This window comes from Somniosus microcephalus, unplaced genomic scaffold (genome assembly GCF_052327205.1).
Source record: "Somniosus microcephalus isolate GS21.2 unplaced genomic scaffold, FLI_Smic_1.0 scaffold1082, whole genome shotgun sequence".
NCBI lineage: Eukaryota > Metazoa > Chordata > Chondrichthyes > Squaliformes > Somniosidae > Somniosus > Somniosus microcephalus.
The window spans coordinates 806-23,243 of NW_028226269.1; the positions used below are offsets into that span (position 1 = coordinate 806).

Here is a 22,438-nt window from a genome sequence, read left to right on the forward strand (position 1 = left end):
GTGACAGGCTGGAATCTAATCGAGGGGTTCGGGTGGTTTATATATAGAATAACAGATACCCGGGAGTGAGTTACAGGCTGGAATCTAATCGAGGGGTTCGGGGGGTTTATATATAGAATAACAGATACCCGGGAGTGAGTTACAGGCTGGAATCTAATCGTGGGTTCGGGGGTTTATATATAGAATAACAGATACCCGGGAGTGAGTTACAGGCTGGAATCTAATCGTGGGTTCGGGGGGTTTATATATAGAATAACAGATACCCGGGAGTGAGTTACAGGCTGGAATCTAATCGAGGGGTTCGGGGTGGTTTATATATAGACTAACAGATACCCGGGAGTGAGTGACAGGCTGGAATCTAATCGAGGGGTTGATAACTTCCTCCCCTTTGTATTGCAGGCCCCTTGAGATAAAGGCCATCATTCCACGAGCCTTTTTGATTACTCTTTGTACCAGTCTACTAGCTTTACATGATATGTGTACTTGGACTCCCTAATCTCTCTGCTCCTCTAACAGTTCTTCGTTTCTCCCAGATTAGAAAATACTACCGATTTATCTCTCTTGGATCCAAAGTGGATGACCCCACACTTGCCCACATTGAACTCCATCTGCCACAGTTTTGGCCACTCACTTAATCTGCCTGTGTCCCTTTGTAACTTCCAGCTCCCATCTGCACTACTTACTGTCCCTCATAACTTTGTGTCATCTGAAAACTCTTTATTCCATCATCCGAGTCATTAGTAAATATGGTGAAAAGCTGAGGCCCCAGTACAGATCCCTGGGGAACATCTCTTGTCACATCCCGCCAATCAGAGTACGTTCCCTGTATCCCCACTCTCTGCACTCAGGTCAGTCTATGTGCTCGCTGGCCTATATTGGCAACACCTTAAATTTAAAATTCTCATCCTCATTTTCAATTCCTTCCATGGCCTCGCCCCTCCCTATCCCTGTAACTTCCTCCAGCCCTACAACACCACCCCCCCCACCCCCGAGATTTCTGCGCCCTCCAATTCTGGCCTCTTGCGCATCCCCGACTATCATCGCCCCACCATTGGTGGCCGTGCCTAGATCCTAAGCTCGGGAATTCCCTCCCTAAACCTCTCCGCCTCGCTACCTCTCACTCCTCCTTTAAGATGCTCCTCAAAACCTACCTCTTTGACCAAGCTTTTGGCCACCTGTCCGAACATCTCTATGTGGCTCGGTAGAAATTTTTGTCTGGTAACACTAATACAAGAGCAGGGGGGTTATGCTTCAACTGTATAAAACACTAGTTAGGCCTCAGCTAGAGTACCGCGTGCAGTTCTGGTCACCACATTACAGGAAAGATGTGATTGCACTAGAGAGGGTACAGAGGAGATTTACAAGGATGTTGCCGGGAGTAGAGAATCTTCGCTATGAGGAAAGACTGGATAGGCTGGGTCTGTTTTCCTTGGAACAGAGGAGGCTGAGGGGAGACCTTATTGAGCTGTATACAATTATGAGGGGCATAAAGTGGATAGAAAGGACCTATTTCTCTTAGCAGAGGGGTGAAAAACCAGGGGGCACAGATTTAAAGTAATTGGGGGAAGGTGATTTGAGGGGAAATGTCTTCACCCAGAGGGTTGTGGGGGTCTGGAACTCACTGCCTGAAAGGGTGGTAGAGGCAGGAACCCGAACCACATTTAAAAAGTACTTGGATGTGCACTTGGGATGCTCTAACCTGCAGGGCTACGGACCAAGAGCTGGGAAGTGGGATTAGGCCGGATAGCTCTTTGTTGGCCGGCGCGGACACGATGGGCCAAAATGGCCTCCTTCCGTGCTGTAACTTTCAATGATTCTATGATTCTAACGCTCCTGTGAAGCACCGTGGGATGTTAAAGGCGCAGTATAAATGCAAGTAATTGTTGTTATGTTCCGTTGTAAACTCTCTGCTCCCGTCCGCTCAGAGTGTTGTTGTATCGTGCACTGGCAGGTGGCCCCCGGATGTGGGCCTGTCAGCAATGTTGACCATGTCACGGGAGGCGGGTGACTCATCGGTGGGCTGGGCGTGAGAGAGAGAGTACACAGAAATAGAAAGACACACAACACTGGTGGCACCTCTCGCCTTGTCTGAATGGGCACAGAGTGAGACCTACTTTGAATGTCACTACCATCAGCTCCAGGCTGTGAGTCGGCGATGGTGAACTAGGAGAAAAGAACTAGCTGTTAAATTCAGATATATCCACATTGTTTCTGTACTTAGAATTGGCTCAATCATCACAGCCCATCGCATAGTGTGATTTTTAAAAATTCATTCTGGGGATGTGGGTGTCACTGGCATTTATTGCCCATCCCTAGTTGCCTCTTGAGAAGGTGGCTTGCTAGACCATTTAAGAGTCAACCACATTGCTGTGGGTCTGGAGTCACACATAGGCCCTGACCAGGTAAGGACAGCAGATTTCCTTCCCTAAAGGACATTAGTGAACCAGATTGTTTTTTACGACAATCCGGTCACCATTACCGATACTAGTTTTTTTATTCCAGATTTATTTAATTAACTGAATTTAAATTCCCCAGCTGCAGAGGTGGGATTTGAACTCACGTCATTAGTCCAGTGGTTTACTAGTCCAGTAACATAACCATCATGCAACCGTACCGTACATCAATCCATCAATATTACATCAGCTAATCACCCTTGTGCAATCCCTTAGTGCCTGTCTTCTGTGTTTTTTTGCCTGTCCTAGTGCTCCTACGCAGTGCTACCCCAGTGGCTGCAGCATGGCTGTGCTGACTTTCAGTGGGGGAGACGGCAGATGGTCTTACCACCGTTCCCATTGTGTGATAGTTGACCCTTTACCCTGTGTGTGTCTTTGTGACAGTTGTCCCTTTACCCTGTGTGTGTGTGTGTGTGTGTGTGAGAGTAACAGTTGCCCCTTTAATCTGAGTGTGACAGTCGCCCCTTTAATCTGCGTGTGACAGTTGCACCTTTAATCTGAGTGTGACAGTTGCCCCTTTAATCTGAGTGTGACACTTGCCCCTTTAATCTGAGTGTGACAGTTGCCCCTTTAATCTGAGTGTGACAGTTGCCCCTTTAATGAGTGCGAAAGTTGCCCCTTTAATCTGAGTGCGACAGTTGCCCCTTTAATCTGAGTGCGACAGTTGCCCCTTTAATCTGTGTGTGACAGTTGCCCCTTTAATCTGAGTGACAGTTGCCCCTTTAATCTGTGTGTGAGTCGCCCCTTTAATCTGAGTGTGACAGATGCCCCTTTAATCTGAGTGCGACAGTTGCCCCTTTAATCTGAGTGTGACAGTAGCCCCTTTAATCTGAGTGTGACAGTTGCCCCTTTAATCTGAGTGTGACAGTTGCCCCTTTAATCTGAGTGTGACAGTTGCCCCTTTAATCTGAGTGTGACAGTTGCCCCTTTAATCTGAGCGTGACATTTTGCCCCTTTAATCAGAGTGTGACAGTTGCCGCTTTAATCTGAGTGTGACAGTTGCCCCTTTAATCTGAGTGTGACAGTTGCCCCTTTAATCTGTGTGTGAGTTGCCCCTTTAATCTGAGTGACAGTTGCCCCTTTAATCTGAGCGTGACAGTTGCCACTTTAATCTGAGCATGACATTTTGCCCCTTTAATCTGAGTGTGACATTTTGCCCCTTTAATCTGAGTGTGACATTTTGCCCCTTTAATCTGAGTGTGACATTTTGCCCCTTTAATCTGAGTGTGAAAGTTGCCCCTTTAATCTGAGTGTGACAGTTGCCCCTTTAATCTGTGTGTGAGTTGCCCCTTTAATCTGTGTGACAGTGGCCCCTTTAATCTGTGTGTGACACTTGCCCCTTTAGTCTGACTGTGACAGTTGCCCCTTTAATCTGTGTGTGAGTTGCCCCTTTAATCTGAGTGTGACACTTGCCCCTTTAATCTGAGTGTGACAGTTGCCCCTTTAATCTGAGCGTGACAGTTGCCCCTTTAATCTGAGTGTGACAGTTGCCCCTTTAATCTGAGTGTGACAGTCGCCCCTTTAATCTGAGTGTGAGTTGCCCCTTTAATCTGTGTGTGACAGTTGCCCCTTTAATCTGTGTGTGACAGTTGCCCCTTTAATCTGAGCGTGACAGTTGCCCCTTTAATCTGAGTGTGAGTTGCCCCTTTAATCTGAGTGTGACAGTCGCCCCTTTAATCTGAGTGTGAGTTGCCCCTTTAATCTGTGTGTGACAGTTGCCCCTTTAATCAGAGTGTGACATTTTGCCCCTTTAATCAGAGTGTGACATTTTGCCCCTTTAATGTGTGTGTGACAGTAGCCCCTTTAATCTGTGTGTGACAGTTGCCCCTTTAATCTGAGTGTGACAGTTGCCCCTTTAATCTGAGTGTGACAGTTGCCCCTTTAATCTGTGTGTGAGTTGCCCCTTTAATCTGAGTGTGACAGTTGCCCCTTTAATCTGTGTGTGACAGTTGCCCCTTTAATCTGAGTGTGACAGTTGCCCCTTTAATCTGTGTGTGACAGTTGCCCCTTTAATCTGAGTGTGACAGTTGCCCCTTTAATCTGTGTGTGACAGTTGCCCCTTTAATCTGTGTGTGACAGTTGCCCCTTTAATCTGTGTGTGACAGTTGCCCCTTTAATCTGAGTGTGACAGTTGCCCCTTTAATCTGAGTGCGACAGTTGCCCCTTTAATCTGTGTGTGACAGTTGCCCCTTCAATCTGAGTGTGACACTTGCCCCTTTAATCTGTGTGTGACAGTTGCCCCTTTAATCTGAGTGTGACAGTTGCCCCTTTAATCTGTGTGTGAGTTGCCCCTTTAATCTAAGTGTGACAGTTGCCCCTTTAATCTGAGTGTGACAGTTGCCCCTTTAATCTGTGTGTGACAATTGCCCCTTTAATCTGAGTGTGACAGTTGCCCCTTTAATCTGTGTGTGACAGTTGCCCCTTTAATCTGTGTGTGACAGTTGCCCCTTTAATCTGTGTGAGTTGCCCCTTTAATCTGTGTGTGACAGTTGCCCCTTTAATCTGTGTGTGACAGTTGCCCCTTTAATCTGTGTGTGACAGTTGCCCCTTTAATCTGTGTGTGACAGTTGCCCCTTTAATCGGAGTGTGACAGTTGCCCCTTTAATCTGAGTGTGACACTTGCCCCTTTAATCTGTGTGTGACAGTTGCCCCTTTAATCTGAGTGTGACAGTTGCCCCTTTAATCTCTGTGTGAGTTGCCCCTTTAATCTAAGTGTGACAGTTGCCCCTTTAATCTGAGTGTGACAGTTGCCCCTTTAATCTGTGTGTGACAGTTGCCCCTTTAATCTGAGTGTGACAGTTGCCCCTTTAATCTGTGTGTGACAGTTGCCCCTTTAATCTGTGTGTGACAGTTGCCCCTTTAATCTGTGTGTGACAGTTGCTCCTTTAATCTGTGTGTGAGTGGCCCCTTTAATCTGAGTGTGACAGTTGCCCCTTTAATCTGTGTGTGACAGTTGCCCCTTTAATCTGTGTGTGACAGTTGCCCCTTTAATCTGTGTGTGACAGTTGCCCCTTTAATCTGAGTGTGACAGTTGCTCCTTTAATGTGTGTGTGACAGTTGCCCCTTTAATCTGTGTGTGACAGTTGTCCCTTTAATCTGAGTGTGACAGTTGCCCCTTTAATCTGAGTGTGACAGTTGCCCCTTTAATCTGTGTGTGACAGTTGCCCCTTTAATCTGAGTGTGACAGTTGCCCCTTTAATCTGTGTGTGACAGTTGCCCCTTTAATCTGAGTGTGACAGTTGCCCCTTTAATCTGTGTGTGACAGTTGCCCCTTTAATCTGAGCGTGACAGTTGCCCCTTTAATCTGAGTGTGACAGTTGCCCCTTTAATCTGTGTGTGACAGTTGCCCCTTTAATCGGAGCGTGACAGTTGCCCCTTTAATCTGAGTGTGACAGTTGCCCCTTTAATCTGTGTGTGAGTTGCCCCTTTAATCTGTGTGTGACAGTTGCCCCTTTAATCCGAGTACGACAGTTGCCCCTTTAATCTGTGTGTGACAGTTGCCCCTTTAATCTGTGTGTGACAGTTGCCCCTTTAATCTGTGTGTGACAGTTGCCCCTTTAATCTGTGTGTGACAGTTGCCCCTTTAATCTGAGGGTGACAGTTGCCCCTTTAATCTGTGTGTGACAGTCGCCCCTTTAATCTGTGTGTGACAGTTACCCCTTTAATCTGTGTGTGACAGTTGCCCCTTTAATGTGTGTGAAAGTTGCTCCTTTAATCTGTGTGTGAGTTGCCCCTTTAATCTGAGCGTGACAGTCGCCCCTTTAATCTGAGCGTGACAGTTGCCCCTTTAATCTGTGTGTGACAGTTGCCCCTTTAATCTGAGTGTAATAGTCGCTCCTTTAATCTGTGTGTGTGACAGTTGCCCCTTTAATCTGTGTGTGACAGTTGCTCCTTTAATCTGTGTGTGAGTTGCCCCTTTAATCTGAGCGTGACAGTCGCCCCTTTAATCTGAGCGTGACAGTTGCCCCTTTAATCTGAGCGTGACAGTTGCCCCTTTAATCTGTGTGTGACAGTTGCTCCTTTAATCTGTGTGTGAGTTGCCCCTTTAATCTGAGTGTGACAGTTGCCCCTTTAATCTGTGTGTGACAGTTGCCCCTTTAATCTGTGTGTGACAGTTGCCCCTTTAATCTGAGTGTGACAGTTGCTCCTTTAATCTGTGTGTGACAGTTCCCCCTTTAATCTGTGTGTGACAGTTGTCCCTTTAATCTGAGTGTGACAGTTGCCCCTTTAATCTGAGTGTGACAGTTGCCCCTTTAATCTGTGTGTGACAGTTGCCCCTTTAATCTGAGTGTGACAGTTGCCCCTTTAATCTGTGTGTGACAGTTGCCCCTTTAATCTGAGTGTGACAGTTGCCCCTTTAATCTGTGTGTGACAGTTGCCCCTTTAATCTGAGCGTGACAGTTGCCCCTTTAATCTGAGCGTGACAGTTGCCCCTTTAATCTGAGTGTGACAGTTGCCCCTTTAATCTGAGCGTGACAGTTGCCCCTTTAATCTGAGTGTGACAGTTGCCCCTTTAATCTGTGTGTGAGTTGCCCATTTAATCTGTGTGTGACAGTTGCCCCTTTAATCCGAGTGCGACAGTTGCCCCTTTAATCTGTGTGTGACAGTTGCCCCTTTAATCTGTGTGTGACAGTTGCCCCTTTAATCTGTGTGTGACAGTTGCCCCTTTAATCTGTGTGTGACAGTTTCCCCTTTAATCTGAGGGTGACAATTGCCCCTTTAATCTGTGTGTGACAGTCGCCCCTTTAATCTGTGTGTGACAGTTGCCCCTTTAATCTGTGTGTGACAGTTGCCCCTTTAATCTGTGTGTGAAAGTTGCTCCTTTAATCTGTGTGTGAGTTGCCCCTTTAATCTGAGCGTGACAGTCGCCCCTTTAATCTGAGTGTAATAGTCGCTCCTTTAATCTGTGTGTGTGACAGTTGCCCCTTTAATCTGTGTGTGACAGTTGCTCCTTTAATCTGTGTGTGTGACAGTTGCCCCTTTAATCTGAGCGTGACAGTCGCCCCTTTAATCTGAGCGTGACAGTTGCCCCTTTAATCTGAGCGTGACAGTTGCCCCTTTAATCTGTGTGTGACAGTTGCCCCTTTAATCTGAGTGTAATAGTCGCTCCTTTACCCTGTGTGTGTGACAGTTGCCCCTTTAATCTGTGTGTGACAGTTGCTCCTTTAATCTGTGTGTGAGTTGCCCCTTTAATCTGAGCGTGACAGTTGCCCCTTTAATCTGAGTGTAATAGTCGCTCCTTTACCCTGTGTGTGACAGTTGCCCCTTTAATCTGAGTGTAATAGTCGCTCCTTTACCCTGTGTGTGTGACAGTTGCCCCTTTAATCTGTGTGTGACAGTTGCTCCTTTAATCTGTGTGTGAGTTGCCCCTTTAATCTGAGCGTGACAGTCGCCCCTTTAATCTGTGTGTGACAGTTGCCCCTTTAATCTGTGTGTGACAATTGCCCCTTTAATCTGAGTGTGACAGTTGCCCCTTTAATGAGTGTAATAGTCGCTCCTTTAATCTGTGTGTGAGTTGCCCCTTTAATCTGTGTGTGACAGTTGCTCCTTTAATCTGTGTGTGAGTTGCCCCTTTAATCTGAGCGTGACAGTTGCCCCTTTAATCTGAGTGTAATAGTCGCTCCTTTAATCTGTGTGTGAGTTGCCCCTTTAATCTGTGTGTGAGTTGCTCCTTTAATCTGTGTGTGAGTTGCCCCTTTAATCTGAGCGTGACAGTTGCCCCTTTAAACTGAGTGTGACAGTTGCCCCTTTAATCTGAGTGTAATAGTCGCTCCTTTAATCTGTGTGTGAGTTGCCCCTTTAATCTGTGTGTGACAGTTGCTCCTTTAATCTGTGTGTGAGTTGCCCCTTTAATCTGAGTGTAATAGTCGCTCCTTTACCCTGTGTGTGTGACAGTTGCCCCTTTAATCTGTGTGTAATAGTCGCTCCTTTACCCTGTGTGTGTGACAGTTGCCCCTTTAATCTGAGTGTAATAGTCGCTCCTTTACCCTGTGTGTGACAGTTGCCCCTTTAATCTGAGTGTAATAGTCGCTCCTTTACCCTGTGTGTGTGACAGTTGCCCCTTTAATCTGAGTGTAATAGTCGCTCCTTTACCCTGTGTGTGTGACAGTTGCCCCTTTAATCTGAGTGTGACAGTTGCCCCTTTACCCTGTGTGTGTGACAGTTGCCCCTTTAATCTGAGTGTAATAGTCGCTCCTTTACCCTGTGTGTGACAGTTGCCCCTTTAATCTGTGTGTAATAGTCGCTCCTTTACCGTGTGTGTGACAGTTGCCCCTTTAATCTGAGTGTAATAGTCGCTCCTTTACCCTGTGTGAGTGACAGTTGCCCCTTTAATCTGTGTGTAATAGTCGCTCCTTTACCCTGTGTGTGTGACAGTTGCCCCTTTAATCTGAGTGTAATAGTCGCTCCTTTACCCTGTGTGTGTGACAGTTGCCCCTTTAATCTGAGTGTAATAGTCGCTCCTTTACCCTGTGTGAGTGACAGTTGCCCCTTTAATCTGAGTGTAATAGTCACTCCTTTACCCTGTGTGTGTGACAGTTGCCCCTTTAATCTGAGTGTAATAGTCGCTCCTTTACCCTGTGTGTGTGACAGTTGCCCCTTTAATCTGAGTGTAATAGTCGCTCCTTTACCCTGTGTGTGACAGTTGCCCCTTTAATCTGAGTGTAATAGTCGCTCCTTTACCCTGTGTGTGTGACAGTTGCCCCTTTAATCTGTGTGTAATAGTCGCTCCTTTACCCTGTGTGTGACAGTTGCCCCTTTAATCTGAGTGTAATAGTCGCTCCTTTACCCTGTGTGTGACAGTTGCCCCTTTAATCTGAGTGTAATAGTCGCTCCTTTACCCTGTGTGTGTGACAGTTGCCCCTTTAATCTGAGTGTAATAGTCGCTCCTTTACCCTGTGTGTGTGACAGTTGCCCCTTTAATCTGAGTGTAATAGTCGCTCCTTTACCCTGTGTGTGACAGTTGCCCCTTTAATCTGAGTGTAATAGTCGCTCCTTTACCCTGTGTGTGTGACAGTTGCCCCTTTAATCTGTGTGTAATAGTCGCTCCTTTACCCTGTGTGTGACAGTTGCCCCTTTAATCTGAGTGTAATAGTCGCTCCTTTACCCTGTGTGTGACAGTTGCCCCTTTAATCTGAGTGTAATAGTCGCTCCTTTACCCTGTGTGTGTGACAGTTGCCCCTTTAATCTGAGTGTAATAGTCGCTCCTTTACCCTGTGTGTGTGACAGTTGCCCCTTTAATCTGTGTGTAATAGTCGCTCCTTGACCCTGTGTGTGTGACAGTTGCCCCTTTAATCTGAGTGTAATAGTCGCTCCTTTACCCTGTGTGTGTGACAGTTGCCCCTTTAATCTGAGTGTAATAGTCGCTCCTTTACCGTGTGTGTGACAGTTGCCCCTTTAATCTGTGTGTAATAGTCGCTCCTTTACCCTGTGTGTGTGACAGTTGCCCCTTTAATCTGAGTGTAATAGTCGCTCCTTTACCCTGTGTGTGTGACAGTTGCCCCTTTAATCTGTGTGTAATAGTCGCTCCTTTACCCTGTGTGTGTGACAGTTGCCCCTTTAATCTGAGTGTAATAGTCGCTCCTTTACCCTGTGTGTGACAGTTGCCCCTTTAATCTGTGTGTAATAGTCGCTCCTTTACCCTGTGTGTGTGACAGTTGCCCCTTTAATCTGAGTGTAATAGTCGCTCCTTTACCCTGTGTGTGTGACAGTTGCCCCTTTAATCTGAGTGTAATAGTCGCTCCTTTACCCTGTGTGTGTGACAGTTGCCCCTTTAATCTGAGTGTAATAGTCGCTCCTTTACCCTGTGTGTGTGACAGTTGCCCCTTTAATCTGAGTGTAATAGTCGCTCCTTTACCCTGTGTGTGTGACAGTTGCCCCTTTAATCTGAGTGTAATAGTCGCTCCTTTACCCTGTGTGTGACAGTTGCCCCTTTAATCTGAGTGTAATAGTCGCTCCTTTACCCTGTGTGTGTGACAGTTGCCCCTTTAATCTGAGTGTAATAGTCGCTCCTTTACCCTGTGTGTGTGACAGTTGCCCCTTTAATCTGAGTGTAATAGTCGCTCCTTTACCCTGTGTGTGACAGTTGCCCCTTTAATCTGAGTGTAATAGTCGCTCCTTGACCCTGTGTGTGTGACAGTTGCCCCTTTAACCTGAGTGTAATAGTCGCTCCTTTACCCTGTGTGTGACAGTTGCCCCTTTAATCTGAGTGTAATAGTCGCTCCTTTACCCTGTGTGTGTGACAGTTGCCCCTTTAATCTGAGTGTAATAGTCGCTCCTTTACCCTGTGTGTGTGACAGTTGCCCCTTTAATCTGAGTGTAATAGTCGCTCCTTTACCCTGTGTGTGTGACAGTTGCCCCTTTAATCTGTGTGTAATAGTCGCTCCTTTACCCTGTGTGTGTGACAGTTGCCCCTTTAATCTGTGTGTAATAGTCGCTCCTTTACCCTGTGTGTGACAGTTGCCCCTTTAATCTGTGTGTAATAGTCGCTCCTTTACCCTGTGTGTGTGACAGTTGCCCCTTTAATCTGAGTGTAATAGTCGCTCCTTTACCCTGTGTGTGTGACAGTTGCCCCTTTAATCTGTGTGTAATAGTCGCTCCTTTACCCTGTGTGTGTGACAGTTGCCCCTTTAATCTGAGTGTAATAGTCGCTCCTTTACCCTGTGTGTGTGACAGTTGCCCCTTTAATCTGAGTGTAATAGTCGCTCCTTTACCCTGTGTGTGACAGTTGCCCCTTTAATCTGAGTGTAATAGTCGCTCCTTTACCCTGTGTGTGACAGTTGCCCCTTTAATCTGAGTGTGACAGTTGCCCCTTTACCCTGTGTGTGTGACAGTTGCCCCTTTAATCTGAGTGTAATAGTCGCTCCTTTAATCTGTGTGTGTGACAGTTGCCCCTTTAATCTGTGTGTAATAGTCGCTCCTTTACCCTGTGTGTGTGACAGTTGCCCCTTTAATCTGAGTGTAATAGTCGCTCCTTTCCCCTGTGTGTGACAGTTGCCCCTTTAATCTGAGTGTAATAGTCGCTCCTTTACCCTGTGTGTGTGACAGTTGCCCCTTTAATCTGAGTGTAATAGTCGCTCCTTTCCCCTGTGTGTGTCAGTTGCCCCTTTAATCTGAGTGTAATAGTCACTCCTTTACCCTGTGTGTGTGACAGTTGCCCCTTTAATCTGAGTGTAATAGTCGCTCCTTTACCCTGTGTGTGTGACAGTTGCCCCTTTAATCTGAGTGTAATAGTCGCTCCTTTACCCTGTGTGTGACAGTTGCCCCTTTAATCTGAGTGTAATAGTCGCTCCTTTACCCTGTGTGTGTGACAGTTGCCCCTTTAATCTGTGTGTGACAGTTGCCCCTTTAATCTGTGTGTGAGTTGCCCCTTTAATCTGTGTGTGACAGTTGCCCCTTTAATCTGAGTGTAATAGTCGCTCCTTTACCCTGTGTGTGTGACAGTTGCCCCTTTAATCTGAGTGTAATAGTCGCTCCTTTACCCTGTGTGTGTGACAGTTGCCCCTTTAATCTGAGTGTAATAGTCGCTCCTTTACCCTGTGTGTGACAGTTGCCCCTTTAATCTGAGTGTAATAGTCGCTCCTTTACCCTGTGAGTGTGACAGTTGCCCCTTTAATCTGTGTGTAATAGTCGCTCCTTTACCCTGTGTGTGTGACAGTTGCCCCTTTAACCTGAGTGTAATAGTCGCTCCTTTACCCTGTGTGTGACAGTTGCCCCTTTAATCTGAGTGTAATAGTCGCTCCTTTACCCTGTGTGTGTGACAGTTGCCCCTTTAATCTGAGTGTAATAGTCGCTCCTTTACCCTGTGTGTGTGACAGTTGCCCCTTTAATCTGAGTGTAATAGTCGCTCCTTTACCCTGTGTGTGTGACAGTTGCCCCTTTAATCTGAGTGTAATAGTCGCTCCTTTACCCTGTGTGTGTGACAGTTGCCCCTTTAATCTGTGTGTAATAGTCGCTCCTTTACCCTGTGTGTGACAGTTGCCCCTTTAATCTGTGTGTGTGACAGTTGCCCCTTTAATCTGAGTGTAATAGTCGCTCCTTTACCCTGTGTGTGTGACAGTTGCCCCTTTAATCTGTGTGTAATAGTCGCTCCTTTACCCTGTGTGTGTGACAGTTGCCCCTTTAATCTGAGTGTGACAGTTGCCCCTTTACCCTGTGTGTGTGACAGTTGCCCCTTTAATCTGAGTGTAATAGTCGCTCCTTTAATCTGTGTGTGTGACAGTTGCCCCTTTAATCTGTGTGTAATAGTCGCTCCTTTACCCTGTGTGTGTGACAGTTGCCCCTTTAATCTGAGTGTAATAGTCGCTCCTTTCCCCTGTGTGTGACAGTTGCCCCTTTAATCTGAGTGTAATAGTCGCTCCTTTACCCTGTGTGTGTGACAGTTGCCCCTTTAATCTGAGTGTAATAGTCGCTCCTTTCCCCTGTGTGTGTCAGTTGCCCCTTTAATCTGAGTGTAATAGTCACTCCTTTACCCTGTGTGTGTGACAGTTGCCCCTTTAATCTGAGTGTAATAGTCGCTCCTTTACCCTGTGTGTGTGACAGTTGCCCCTTTAATCTGAGTGTAATAGTCGCTCCTTTACCCTGTGTGTGACAGTTGCCCCTTTAATCTGAGTGTAATAGTCGCTCCTTTACCCTGTGTGTGTGACAGTTGCCCCTTTAATCTGTGTGTGACAGTTGCCCCTTTAATCTGTGTGTGAGTTGCCCCTTTAATCTGTGTGTGACAGTTGCCCCTTTAATCTGAGTGTAATAGTCGCTCCTTTACCCTGTGTGTGTGACAGTTGCCCCTTTAATCTGAGTGTAATAGTCGCTCCTTTACCCTGTGTGTGTGACAGTTGCCCCTTTAATCTGAGTGTAATAGTCGCTCCTTTACCCTGTGTGTGACAGTTGCCCCTTTAATCTGAGTGTAATAGTCGCTCCTTTACCCTGTGAGTGTGACAGTTGCCCCTTTAATCTGTGTGTAATAGTCGCTCCTTTACCCTGTGTGTGTGACAGTTGCCCCTTTAACCTGAGTGTAATAGTCGCTCCTTTACCCTGTGTGTGACAGTTGCCCCTTTAATCTGAGTGTAATAGTCGCTCCTTTACCCTGTGTGTGTGACAGTTGCCCCTTTAATCTGAGTGTAATAGTCGCTCCTTTACCCTGTGTGTGTGACAGTTGCCCCTTTAATCTGAGTGTAATAGTCGCTCCTTTACCCTGTGTGTGTGACAGTTGCCCCTTTAATCTGAGTGTAATAGTCGCTCCTTTACCCTGTGTGTGTGACAGTTGCCCCTTTAATCTGTGTGTAATAGTCGCTCCTTTACCCTGTGTGTGACAGTTGCCCCTTTAATCTGTGTGTGTGACAGTTGCCCCTTTAATCTGAGTGTAATAGTCGCTCCTTTACCCTGTGTGTGTGACAGTTGCCCCTTTAATCTGTGTGTAATAGTCGCTCCTTTACCCTGTGTGTGTGACAGTTGCCCCTTTAATCTGAGTGTAATAGTCGCTCCTTTACCCTGTGTGTGTGTCAGTTGCCCCTTTAATCTGAGTGTAATAGTCGCTCCTTTACCCTGTGTGTGTGACAGTTGCCCCTTTAATCTGTGTGTAATAGTCGCTCCTTTACCCTGTGTGTGTGTCAGTTGCCCCTTTAACCTGAGTGTAATAGTCGCTCCTTTACCCTGTGTGTGTGACAGTTGCCCCTTTAACCTGAGTGTAATAGTCGCTCCTTTACCCTGTGTGTGTGTCAGTTGCCCCTTTAATCTGTGTGTAATAGTCGCTCCTTTACCCTGTGTGTGACAGTTGCCCCTTTAATCTGTGTGTAATAGTCGCTCCTTTACCCTGTGTGTGACAGTTGCCCCTTTAATCTGAGTGTAATAGTCGCTCCTTTACCCTGTGTGTGTGACAGTTGCCCCTTTAATCTGAGTGTAATAGTCGCTCCTTTACCCTGTGTGTGACAGTTGCCCCTTTAATCTGAGTGTAATAGTCGCTCCTTTACCCTGTGTGTGTGACAGTTGCCCCTTTAATCTGTGTGTAATAGTCGCTCCTTTACCCTGTGTGTGACAGTTGCCCCTTTAATCTGTGTGTGTGACAGTTGCCCCTTTAATCTGAGTGTAATAGTCACTCCTTTACCCTGTGTGTGTGACAGTTGCCCCTTTAATCTGTGTGTGTGACAGTTGCCCCTTTAATCTGAGTGTAATAGTCACTCCTTTACCCTGTGTGTGTGACAGTTGCCCCTTTAATCTGAGTGTAATAGTCGCTCCTTTACCCTGTGTGTGTGACAGTTGCCCCTTTAATCTGAGTGTAATAGTCGCTCCTTTACCCTGTGTGTGTGACAGTTGCCCCTTTAATCTGTGTGTAATAGTCGCTCCTTTACCCTGTGTGTGACAGTTGCCCCTTTAATCTGTGTGTGACAGTTGCCCCTTTAATCTGAGTGTAATAGTCGCTCCTTTACCCTGTGTGTGTGACAGTTGCCCCTTTAATCTGTGTGTGTGACAGTTGCCCCTTTAATCTGAGTGTAATAGTCGCTCCTTTACCCTGTGTGTGTGACAGTTGCCCCTTTAATCTGAGTGTAATAGTCGCTCCTTTACCCTGTGTGTGTGACAGTTGCCCCTTTAATCTGAGTGTAATAGTCGCTCCTTTACCCTGTGTGTGTGACAGTTGCCCCTTTAATCTGAGTGTAATAGTCGCTCCTTTACCCTGTGTGTGACAGTTGCCCCTTTAATCTGAGTGTAATAGTCGCTCCTTTACCCTGTGTGTGACAGTTGCCCCTTTAATCTGAGTGTAATAGTCGCTCCTTTACCCTGTGTGTGTGACAGTTGCCCCTTTAATCTGTGTGTAATAGTCGCTCCTTTACCCTGTGTGTGTGACAGTTGCCCCTTTAATCTGAGTGTAATAGTCGCTCCTTTACCCTGTGTGTGACAGTTGCCCCTTTAATCTGAGTGTAATAGTCGCTCCTTTACCCTGTGTGTGTGACAGTTGCCCCTTTAATCTGTGTGTAATAGTCGCTCCTTTACCCTGTGTGTGTGACAGTTGCCCCTTTAATCTGAGTGTAATAGTCGCTCCTTTACCCTGTGTGTGTGACAGTTGCCCCTTTAATCTGAGTGTAATAGTCGCTCCTTTACCCTGTGTGTGTGACAGTTGCCCCTTTAATCTGAGTGTAATAGTCGCTCCTTTACCCTGTGTGTGACAGTTGCCCCTTTAATCTGTGTGTAATAGTCGCTCCTTTACCCTGTGTGTGTGACAGTTGCCCCTTTAATCTGTGTGTAATAGTCGCTCCTTTACCCTGTGTGTGACAGTTGCCCCTTTAATCTGAGTGTAATAGTCGCTCCTTTACCCTGTGTGTGACAGTTGCCCCTTTAATCTGTGTGTAATAGTCGCTCCTTTACCCTGTGTGTGACAGTTGCCCCTTTAATCTGAGTGTAATAGTCGCTCCTTTACCCTGTGTGTGTGACAGTTGCCCCTTTAATCTGAGTGTAATAGTCGCTCCTTTACCCTGTGTGAGTGACAGTTGCCCCTTTAATCTGAGTGTAATAGTCGCTCCTTTACCCTGTGTGTGTGACAGTTGCCCCTTTAATCTGAGTGTAATAGTCGCTCCTTTACCCTGTGTGTGACAATTGCCCCTTTAATCTGAGTGTAATAGTCGCTCCTTTACCCTGTGTGTGTGACAGTTGCCCCTTTAATCTGAGTGTAATAGTCGCTCCTTTACCCTGTGTGTGTGACAGTTGCCCCTTTAATCTGAGTGTAATAGTCGCTCCTTTACCCTGTGTGTGTGACAGTTGCCCCTTTAATCTGAGTGTAATAGTCGCTCCTTTACCCTGTGTGTGTGACAGTTGCCCCTTTAATCTGAGTGTAATAGTCGCTCCTTTACCCTGTGTGTGTGACAGTTGCCCCTTTAATCTGTGTGTAATAGTCGCTCCTTTACCCTGTGTGTGTGACAGTTGCCCCTTTAATCTGAGTGTAATAGTCGCTCCTTTACCCTGTGTGTGTGACAGTTGCCCCTTTAATCTGAGTGTAATAGTCGCTCCTTTACCCTGTGTGTGTGACAGTTGCCCCTTTAATCTGAGTGTAATAGTCGCTCCTTTACCCTGTGTGTGTGACAGTTGCCCCTTTAATCTGAGTGTAATAGTCGCTCCTTTACCCTGTGTGTGTGACAGTTGCCCCTTTAATCTGAGTGTAATAGTCGCTCCTTTACCCTGTGTGTGTGACAGTTGCCCCTTTAATCTGAGTGTAATAGTCGCTCCTTTACCCTGTGTGTGACAGTTGCCCCTTTAATCTGTGTGTGAGTTGCCCCTTTACCCTGTGTGTGTGACAGTTGCCCCTTTAATCTGAGTGTAATAGTCGCTCCTTTACCCTGTGTGTGTGACAGTTGCCCCTTTAATCTGAGTGTAATAGTCGCTCCTTTACCCTGTGTGAGTGACAGTTGCCCCTTTAATCTGAGTGTAATAGTCGCTCCTTTACCCTGTGTGTGACAGTTGCCCCTTTAATCTGAGTGTAATAGTCGCTCCTTTACCCTGTGTGAGTGACAGTTGCCCCTTTAATCTGAGTGTAATAGTCGCTCCTTTACCCTGTGTGTGACAGTTGCCCCTTTAATCTGTGTGTAATAGTCGCTCCTTTACCCTGTGTGTGTGACAGTTGCCCCTTTAATCTGAGTGTAATAGTCACTCCTTTACCCTGTGTGTGTGACAGTTGCCCCTTTAATCTGAGTGTAATAGTCGCTCCTTTACCCTGTGTGTGTGACAGTTGCCCCCCGTTACCTGGTAACTGGTTGCGCTCCCGCTGAGCAGCTGCATGAGCTCAGTGAATCGCTGCTCGTAAAGGTGAAGCAGGACTGCCATGTAGAGACTGGAGCTCGTCATTTGTTCCTCAATCTGTGTCGGGGGAGAGCAGAGGGGAGAGGGAGAACACGAGAGAAATGGATCAGCCCTCAGTGCACAGAGAAAATCGGAAAAACTGGCAGCTTCACTCCGGCCACCGCCCCCCGCCATCCCTCCCTCTCCCCCATCCTGAGGGCAATACGTTCAATACAGTCCTGTGCGCTATTTAATTTAAATCATCAACCATCGAGATACGAGTGGGAATTTCAATGAGGGAGGGGACTGCAAACTTATGCCGATGTCGGGGGGGCTGCTGACAGTAGATTGAGACTGACCCAACGTATGGTCATCACAGGGGCAGAGGAGCTCTTCATCCCCCTCTGTCTGGGGGCTGGATTTGACCCCAGGTCCCAGAAGGTGAAAGGTCAATGTCTGACCCAGGGACTCTGTTGAATCCGTAAATCTTAAGGTATGGTGTTCTTCAATAACTAGACGGAGGCTGTAGATTAACAATCAACAGGTGTTTACTGGAGGAGGGTAGTCTAAAGACTAACAGTACACATGCCTGCTCAAGGCTTATATACAGGTGTGGTCACTGCCGGTACTACAGTATACAGGAGCTGTAAAAGTAGTTCTTTCTTAAAGGTACATACACTACAATTCCTCCCCTTTTAGATTAACAGTACCCATAACATTCAAATAACAGTTAACACTTTAACATGCACATTTAACTGAAATAGTCCATTTATAGATTCAGTCTTTGGGGCGGCTTCCTGATCCTTTCGGGATAGCGCCTTTCCTGAGTGTCTTGTTCTTGGTGCGGAGGCGATTCTGGCCCCCTTTCGTCGGTTAGTTCATCAGTTTCCGCTACTACTGTTTCTGGGGTAGATGCTACCGGTATGTCGGGTTCATCCCCAGGTACGCAAGACATGGGGTTGACTCGTTCCTGTGACGCTAGGATCTGGTCGACGTGGCGTCTCACAATGTTCTCCCCGACATCTACTGTGTACATTAGTGGCCCCTGCCGTGTGCATATCGTTGCCATTTCTCTGTTCGGTAGTCGCGGGTTAAGACTGGTTGTCCTACATTGAAAGCTCCTTGTCGGCTTCTCATTGATGTGCTGGAATTGCTTATCCTCAACATTTCTTCGCACATTTGGTCTGAGCAAATCCAGACGAGATCTCAAACTTCGGTTAAAGAACATCATGACCGGGGTCTGGTTGGTAACTGCATGTGTCGCATTTCTGTAGGCTAACAGGAAATTGTCCACCTTATGCTGTAGTGGAATGTCATCATCGCACATGGCCCTTATTGCCTTTTTAAAGGTTTGTACGAACCTCTCAGCCAATCCATTTGTGGCTGGATGATACGGGGCGGATGTGTAATGCCTTACCCCATTCCTTCTCATAAATTTCCGAAACTCCGTTATCAGAGCAAATCTGCTCTGGCAAGCCGTTCCTGGCAAATATGGTCCGTAGGACTGCAATCGTTTTCTCTGTAGTAGTGGAGGACATTTTGATCACCTCAGGCCATTTCGAGTGCGCATCCACTGCTATTAAGAACATTGAGTCCATGAATGGACTAGCAAAATCAATATGCACCAGTTGCCATGGAGAGGAGGGCCACTCCCATGGGTGTAGAGGGGCATGTGGTGGTGCATTTTGGACCTTCTGGCATCCTGAGCAGCTCTTTGTTAGGTCCTCGATTTGTTGATCGATCCCTGGCCACCACACATAAGCCCTAGCAAGGCTTTTCATTTTCACCCCTCCCAGATGGCCTTCGTGAAGCTCATTGAGCACTCTCTCCCTTAACTTGGGTGGAATTACCACTCGGGATCCACACATCACTGTCCCCTGGCATACTGACAGCTGTTCTCTTCTGGATGAGAATGCTGGCAACAGTGAGTCGCCATGTGTTGGCCATCCCTTCACCATCAAATCATATACCCGAGACAGTGTCGGATCATTTCGGGTCTCCTTCTCTATATCCGCGTTAGTTACTGGCAAGCGTTCAATTATCGATGAATAAAATATTTCGATAGGGTCCACTGCTGGTGCTTCCTCCACAGTAGGCAGTGGCAGGCGTGATAACCCATCAGCGTTTCCATGCTGTTTCGTGCCCTTATACTCTATTTCATATTGGTTCGCCCCTAGAAAAAGGGACCACCTTTGTAGCCGTTGTGCAGTCATCACCGGAACGCCCTTCTTTGGATTAAAGATGGAGACAAGTGGTTGGTGGTCAGTCAGCAAGGTGAACTTCTGCCCATGCAGATAGTGGTTGAATTTTTTTACTCCCCATACTAGGCTGAGGGCCTCCCTGTCAATCTGGGCGTAGTTGCGCTCGGCTGAGGTTAGTGACCGAGACGCAAAGGCTACTGGCCTCTCCAACCCGTCTGGGAATTTGTGCGACAGCACCGCTCCAATACCATAGGGTGATGCATCACACGCCAACCGAATTGGTAGTGCTGGGTTGAAATGGGCCAACACCTCTTTTGATGTGATCAATTCTTTGCACTTCTGGAAAGCTCGTTTACATTCATCATTCCACTTCCATGGTACCCCTGTTTGCAGTAGGGTGTTCAGTGGGTGTAATACTGTAGACAAATTTGGTAAGAACTTATGGTAGTAGTTCACCAGCCCAAGGAACGACCTCAGTTGTGACACATTTTCTGGTGCTGGAGCCTTGACTACTGCCTCAATCTTTTCAGGGGACTTATGTAACCCCTCTTCATCAATAACGTGGCCACAATACGAGATCTGCTTCTGGAAAAACTCGCACTTGTGGCGATTAGCTCGTAGCCCATATTCCTTTAATCTTGTGAGCACCTTCTCCAGGTTGACGAGGTGATCACTGTCATTTTCGCCCGTGACCAGGATGTCGTCCAAATAACAATGGGTCCCTGAAATCCCTTGCAGGACTTGATCCATTGCCCTTTGCCAAATAGCCGGAGCCGATGCTACCCCGAACACCAGCCGGTTGTATTGGTAGAGACCTTTATGAGTGTTGATCATGAGGTATTGTTTCGAGGCTTCTTCTACCTCCATTTGCAGGTACGCCTGGGCCAGATCTATCTTAGTGAAGCATTTACCTCCAGATAGTGAGGCGAAAATATCTTCAATCCGTGGAAGCGGATATTGTACCGTGTGAAGGACTGGGTTCACTGTCACCTTAAAATCCCCACAGATGCGGACCTTCTTTGGTTCCCCAGGCGTATTACTCAATGACCTCTTCATTACAGGAACGATGGGTGTAGCCCACTCGCTCCAGTCCACTTTGGACAGTACTCCTGAACGTTCCAAACCTTCCAGCTCTGCTTCGACAGCTGGTCGGATCGCATAAGGCACCGGTCTGGCCTTAAAAAACTTTGGGCTTGCATTTTCCTCTATTTTAATCGTCGCTGTTATGCCTTTTAGTGTTCCGAGTCCCTCCTGGAACACTTCTTGTGCGTCAGTTAGCATTTTTGACAGTCGTCCAGGTGTGACGTCGTCATCCTTTTTGGCCTCAACCTTCAGTGCCTGTATGGAATGCCAATCTAATTGTATCTTCCGGATCCATTCACGTCCTAGTAGAGGTGGTCCTCCATCTGGCAATACATATAGGTCCATTTTTGGTGTTTCCTGGCCTTTGTATATCACGTTCACCCTTATCTTTCCTTTGGGGTAGACTTTTTGCCCCATGTACGTCTTCAAGACAATCTCTGTAGCTTTCAAGGGTATATGTGAGAACAGCCACTTGTAGTCCCTTCGGTTTATGACTGTTAGGGCTGATCCTGTGTCCAATTCCATTTTCACTTGGACTCCGTCTATCTTGAGCGTGACCCAGATAGTCTGGTGATCCTCCATTCTGATTACATTATGTAGTTTCAGACAACCCAGCTCCTTGCTTCCGGAGTCTGTATCACTTTTCTGTTCATCTGAACTACTGTCCATCACCTTATGTACCTTTTTGTACTTCTCCTGTGGAGATTTCTTGCTGCTGGTTTTCTTCCCTGACCTGCAGACTCTTGCTATGTGTCCTGCTTTTCCACACTGTCTGCACACTTGGTCTTTGAACCAACAATCCTTCTGGTCGTGTGTTGTTCTGCCGCAGCGATAACACTTCCCTGCTCCATATGACATTTCATTGGTGCCATATTCTTGCGGTCTCCGTTGTATCTCTGCAGCGCCCCGTGCGGCTGCTTCGTGTGATACTGCCATGCTGAAAACCTTGTCCAGCGTAAGATCCTTTTCTGATAGAAGCCGTTTCTGGGTTCCTTTGTGCATTGAGTGCTGCTGGAGTTTTGCTAAGTGGGAGAAAAATCTTTTAAGTGTATTTTGTGAATTTTAGTGTGTTAAGAAGTCAATTATTTGAAGTAAGTTTAATTTTTTAAGGGTTTTTTAAACTCTTGGGCAGTTTAAACAGGAAGTAGAATCCGGGTATAAAAGGGGAGGGGCTAGTGCGGTGCACGGAGTGCTTTGTGCATTGAGTGCTGCTGGAGTTTTGCTAAGTGGGAGAGTTCGGATAAGTGGGAGGTGAGGGTGTGTTTTTTGCTCTGTTTTGTTCCCCACTCCCAGGCTTAGACAGCACTGCGGAGGCGGAGCAGCGAGACGAGTCAACCAAACAGGCTCCACAGACAGTATTCAAGGAGGAGGTTGGTGATCAGCTGGTTGGTTGGTTTTCTTCCTTCTCTTCTCTTTCATACCTTTAAGTTGGTAAGTCCTATTGAATAGTGGTGTGATATTATCATATATATCCGGGCAGGGTCTTCATAACTAATAATAAGAAATTTAATTAATTATATAGAATGGAGCAGGTGATGTGTTACTGTTGCGAGATGTGGGAGCCGGTGAACCCCATTGAGGCTAACGGTGATTACATCTGCGACAAGTGTTTGCTGCTAGAGGAACTCAAGTTCCATGTTATGGAGCTTGAGACCGAGCTTCGGACACTGCAACACATCAGGGAGGGGGAGAAGTTCCTGGACTCTATGTTTCAGGAGATGGTCACACCTATGAAGTTAATTACTGCAGATGTAGTCCGTGGTCAGGGACAGGACGGTGTGACTACGAGTGAGGAAGGTACAGGGATCCAGGATGTAGTGTTGAAGGAGACGCAGCCCTTGTTCTTGTCCAGCAGGATCGAGGTTCTTACTCCCTGTGAGGGCGGGAGCGGGGACTGCAGGGAGGATGAGCAACCTGGCCACAGCACCGTGGTACAGGGGGCCA

The 22,438-nt window shown here is 46.9% G+C and overlaps 1 protein-coding gene across 1 annotated transcript in view; it reads right to left on the reverse strand.

Annotated features, from left to right (window-relative positions):
* Nucleotides 1-2,114: 2,114 nt before the first annotated feature.
* Nucleotides 2,115-22,438, reverse strand: part of LOC147080866 (uncharacterized) — a gene marked incomplete at its 3' end in the record, with an annotated part of 51,446 nt that continues 31,122 nt past the window's right edge. The window contains exons 5-6 of the mRNA XM_085981059.1: nucleotides 17,175-17,288; nucleotides 2,115-2,163 (exon numbers count right to left, since the gene is read on the reverse strand). Of these exons, the coding sequence (XP_085837185.1) occupies nucleotides 2,115-2,163; nucleotides 17,175-17,288 (163 nt within the window). The remainder of the gene's footprint in view (nucleotides 2,164-17,174; nucleotides 17,289-22,438) is intronic.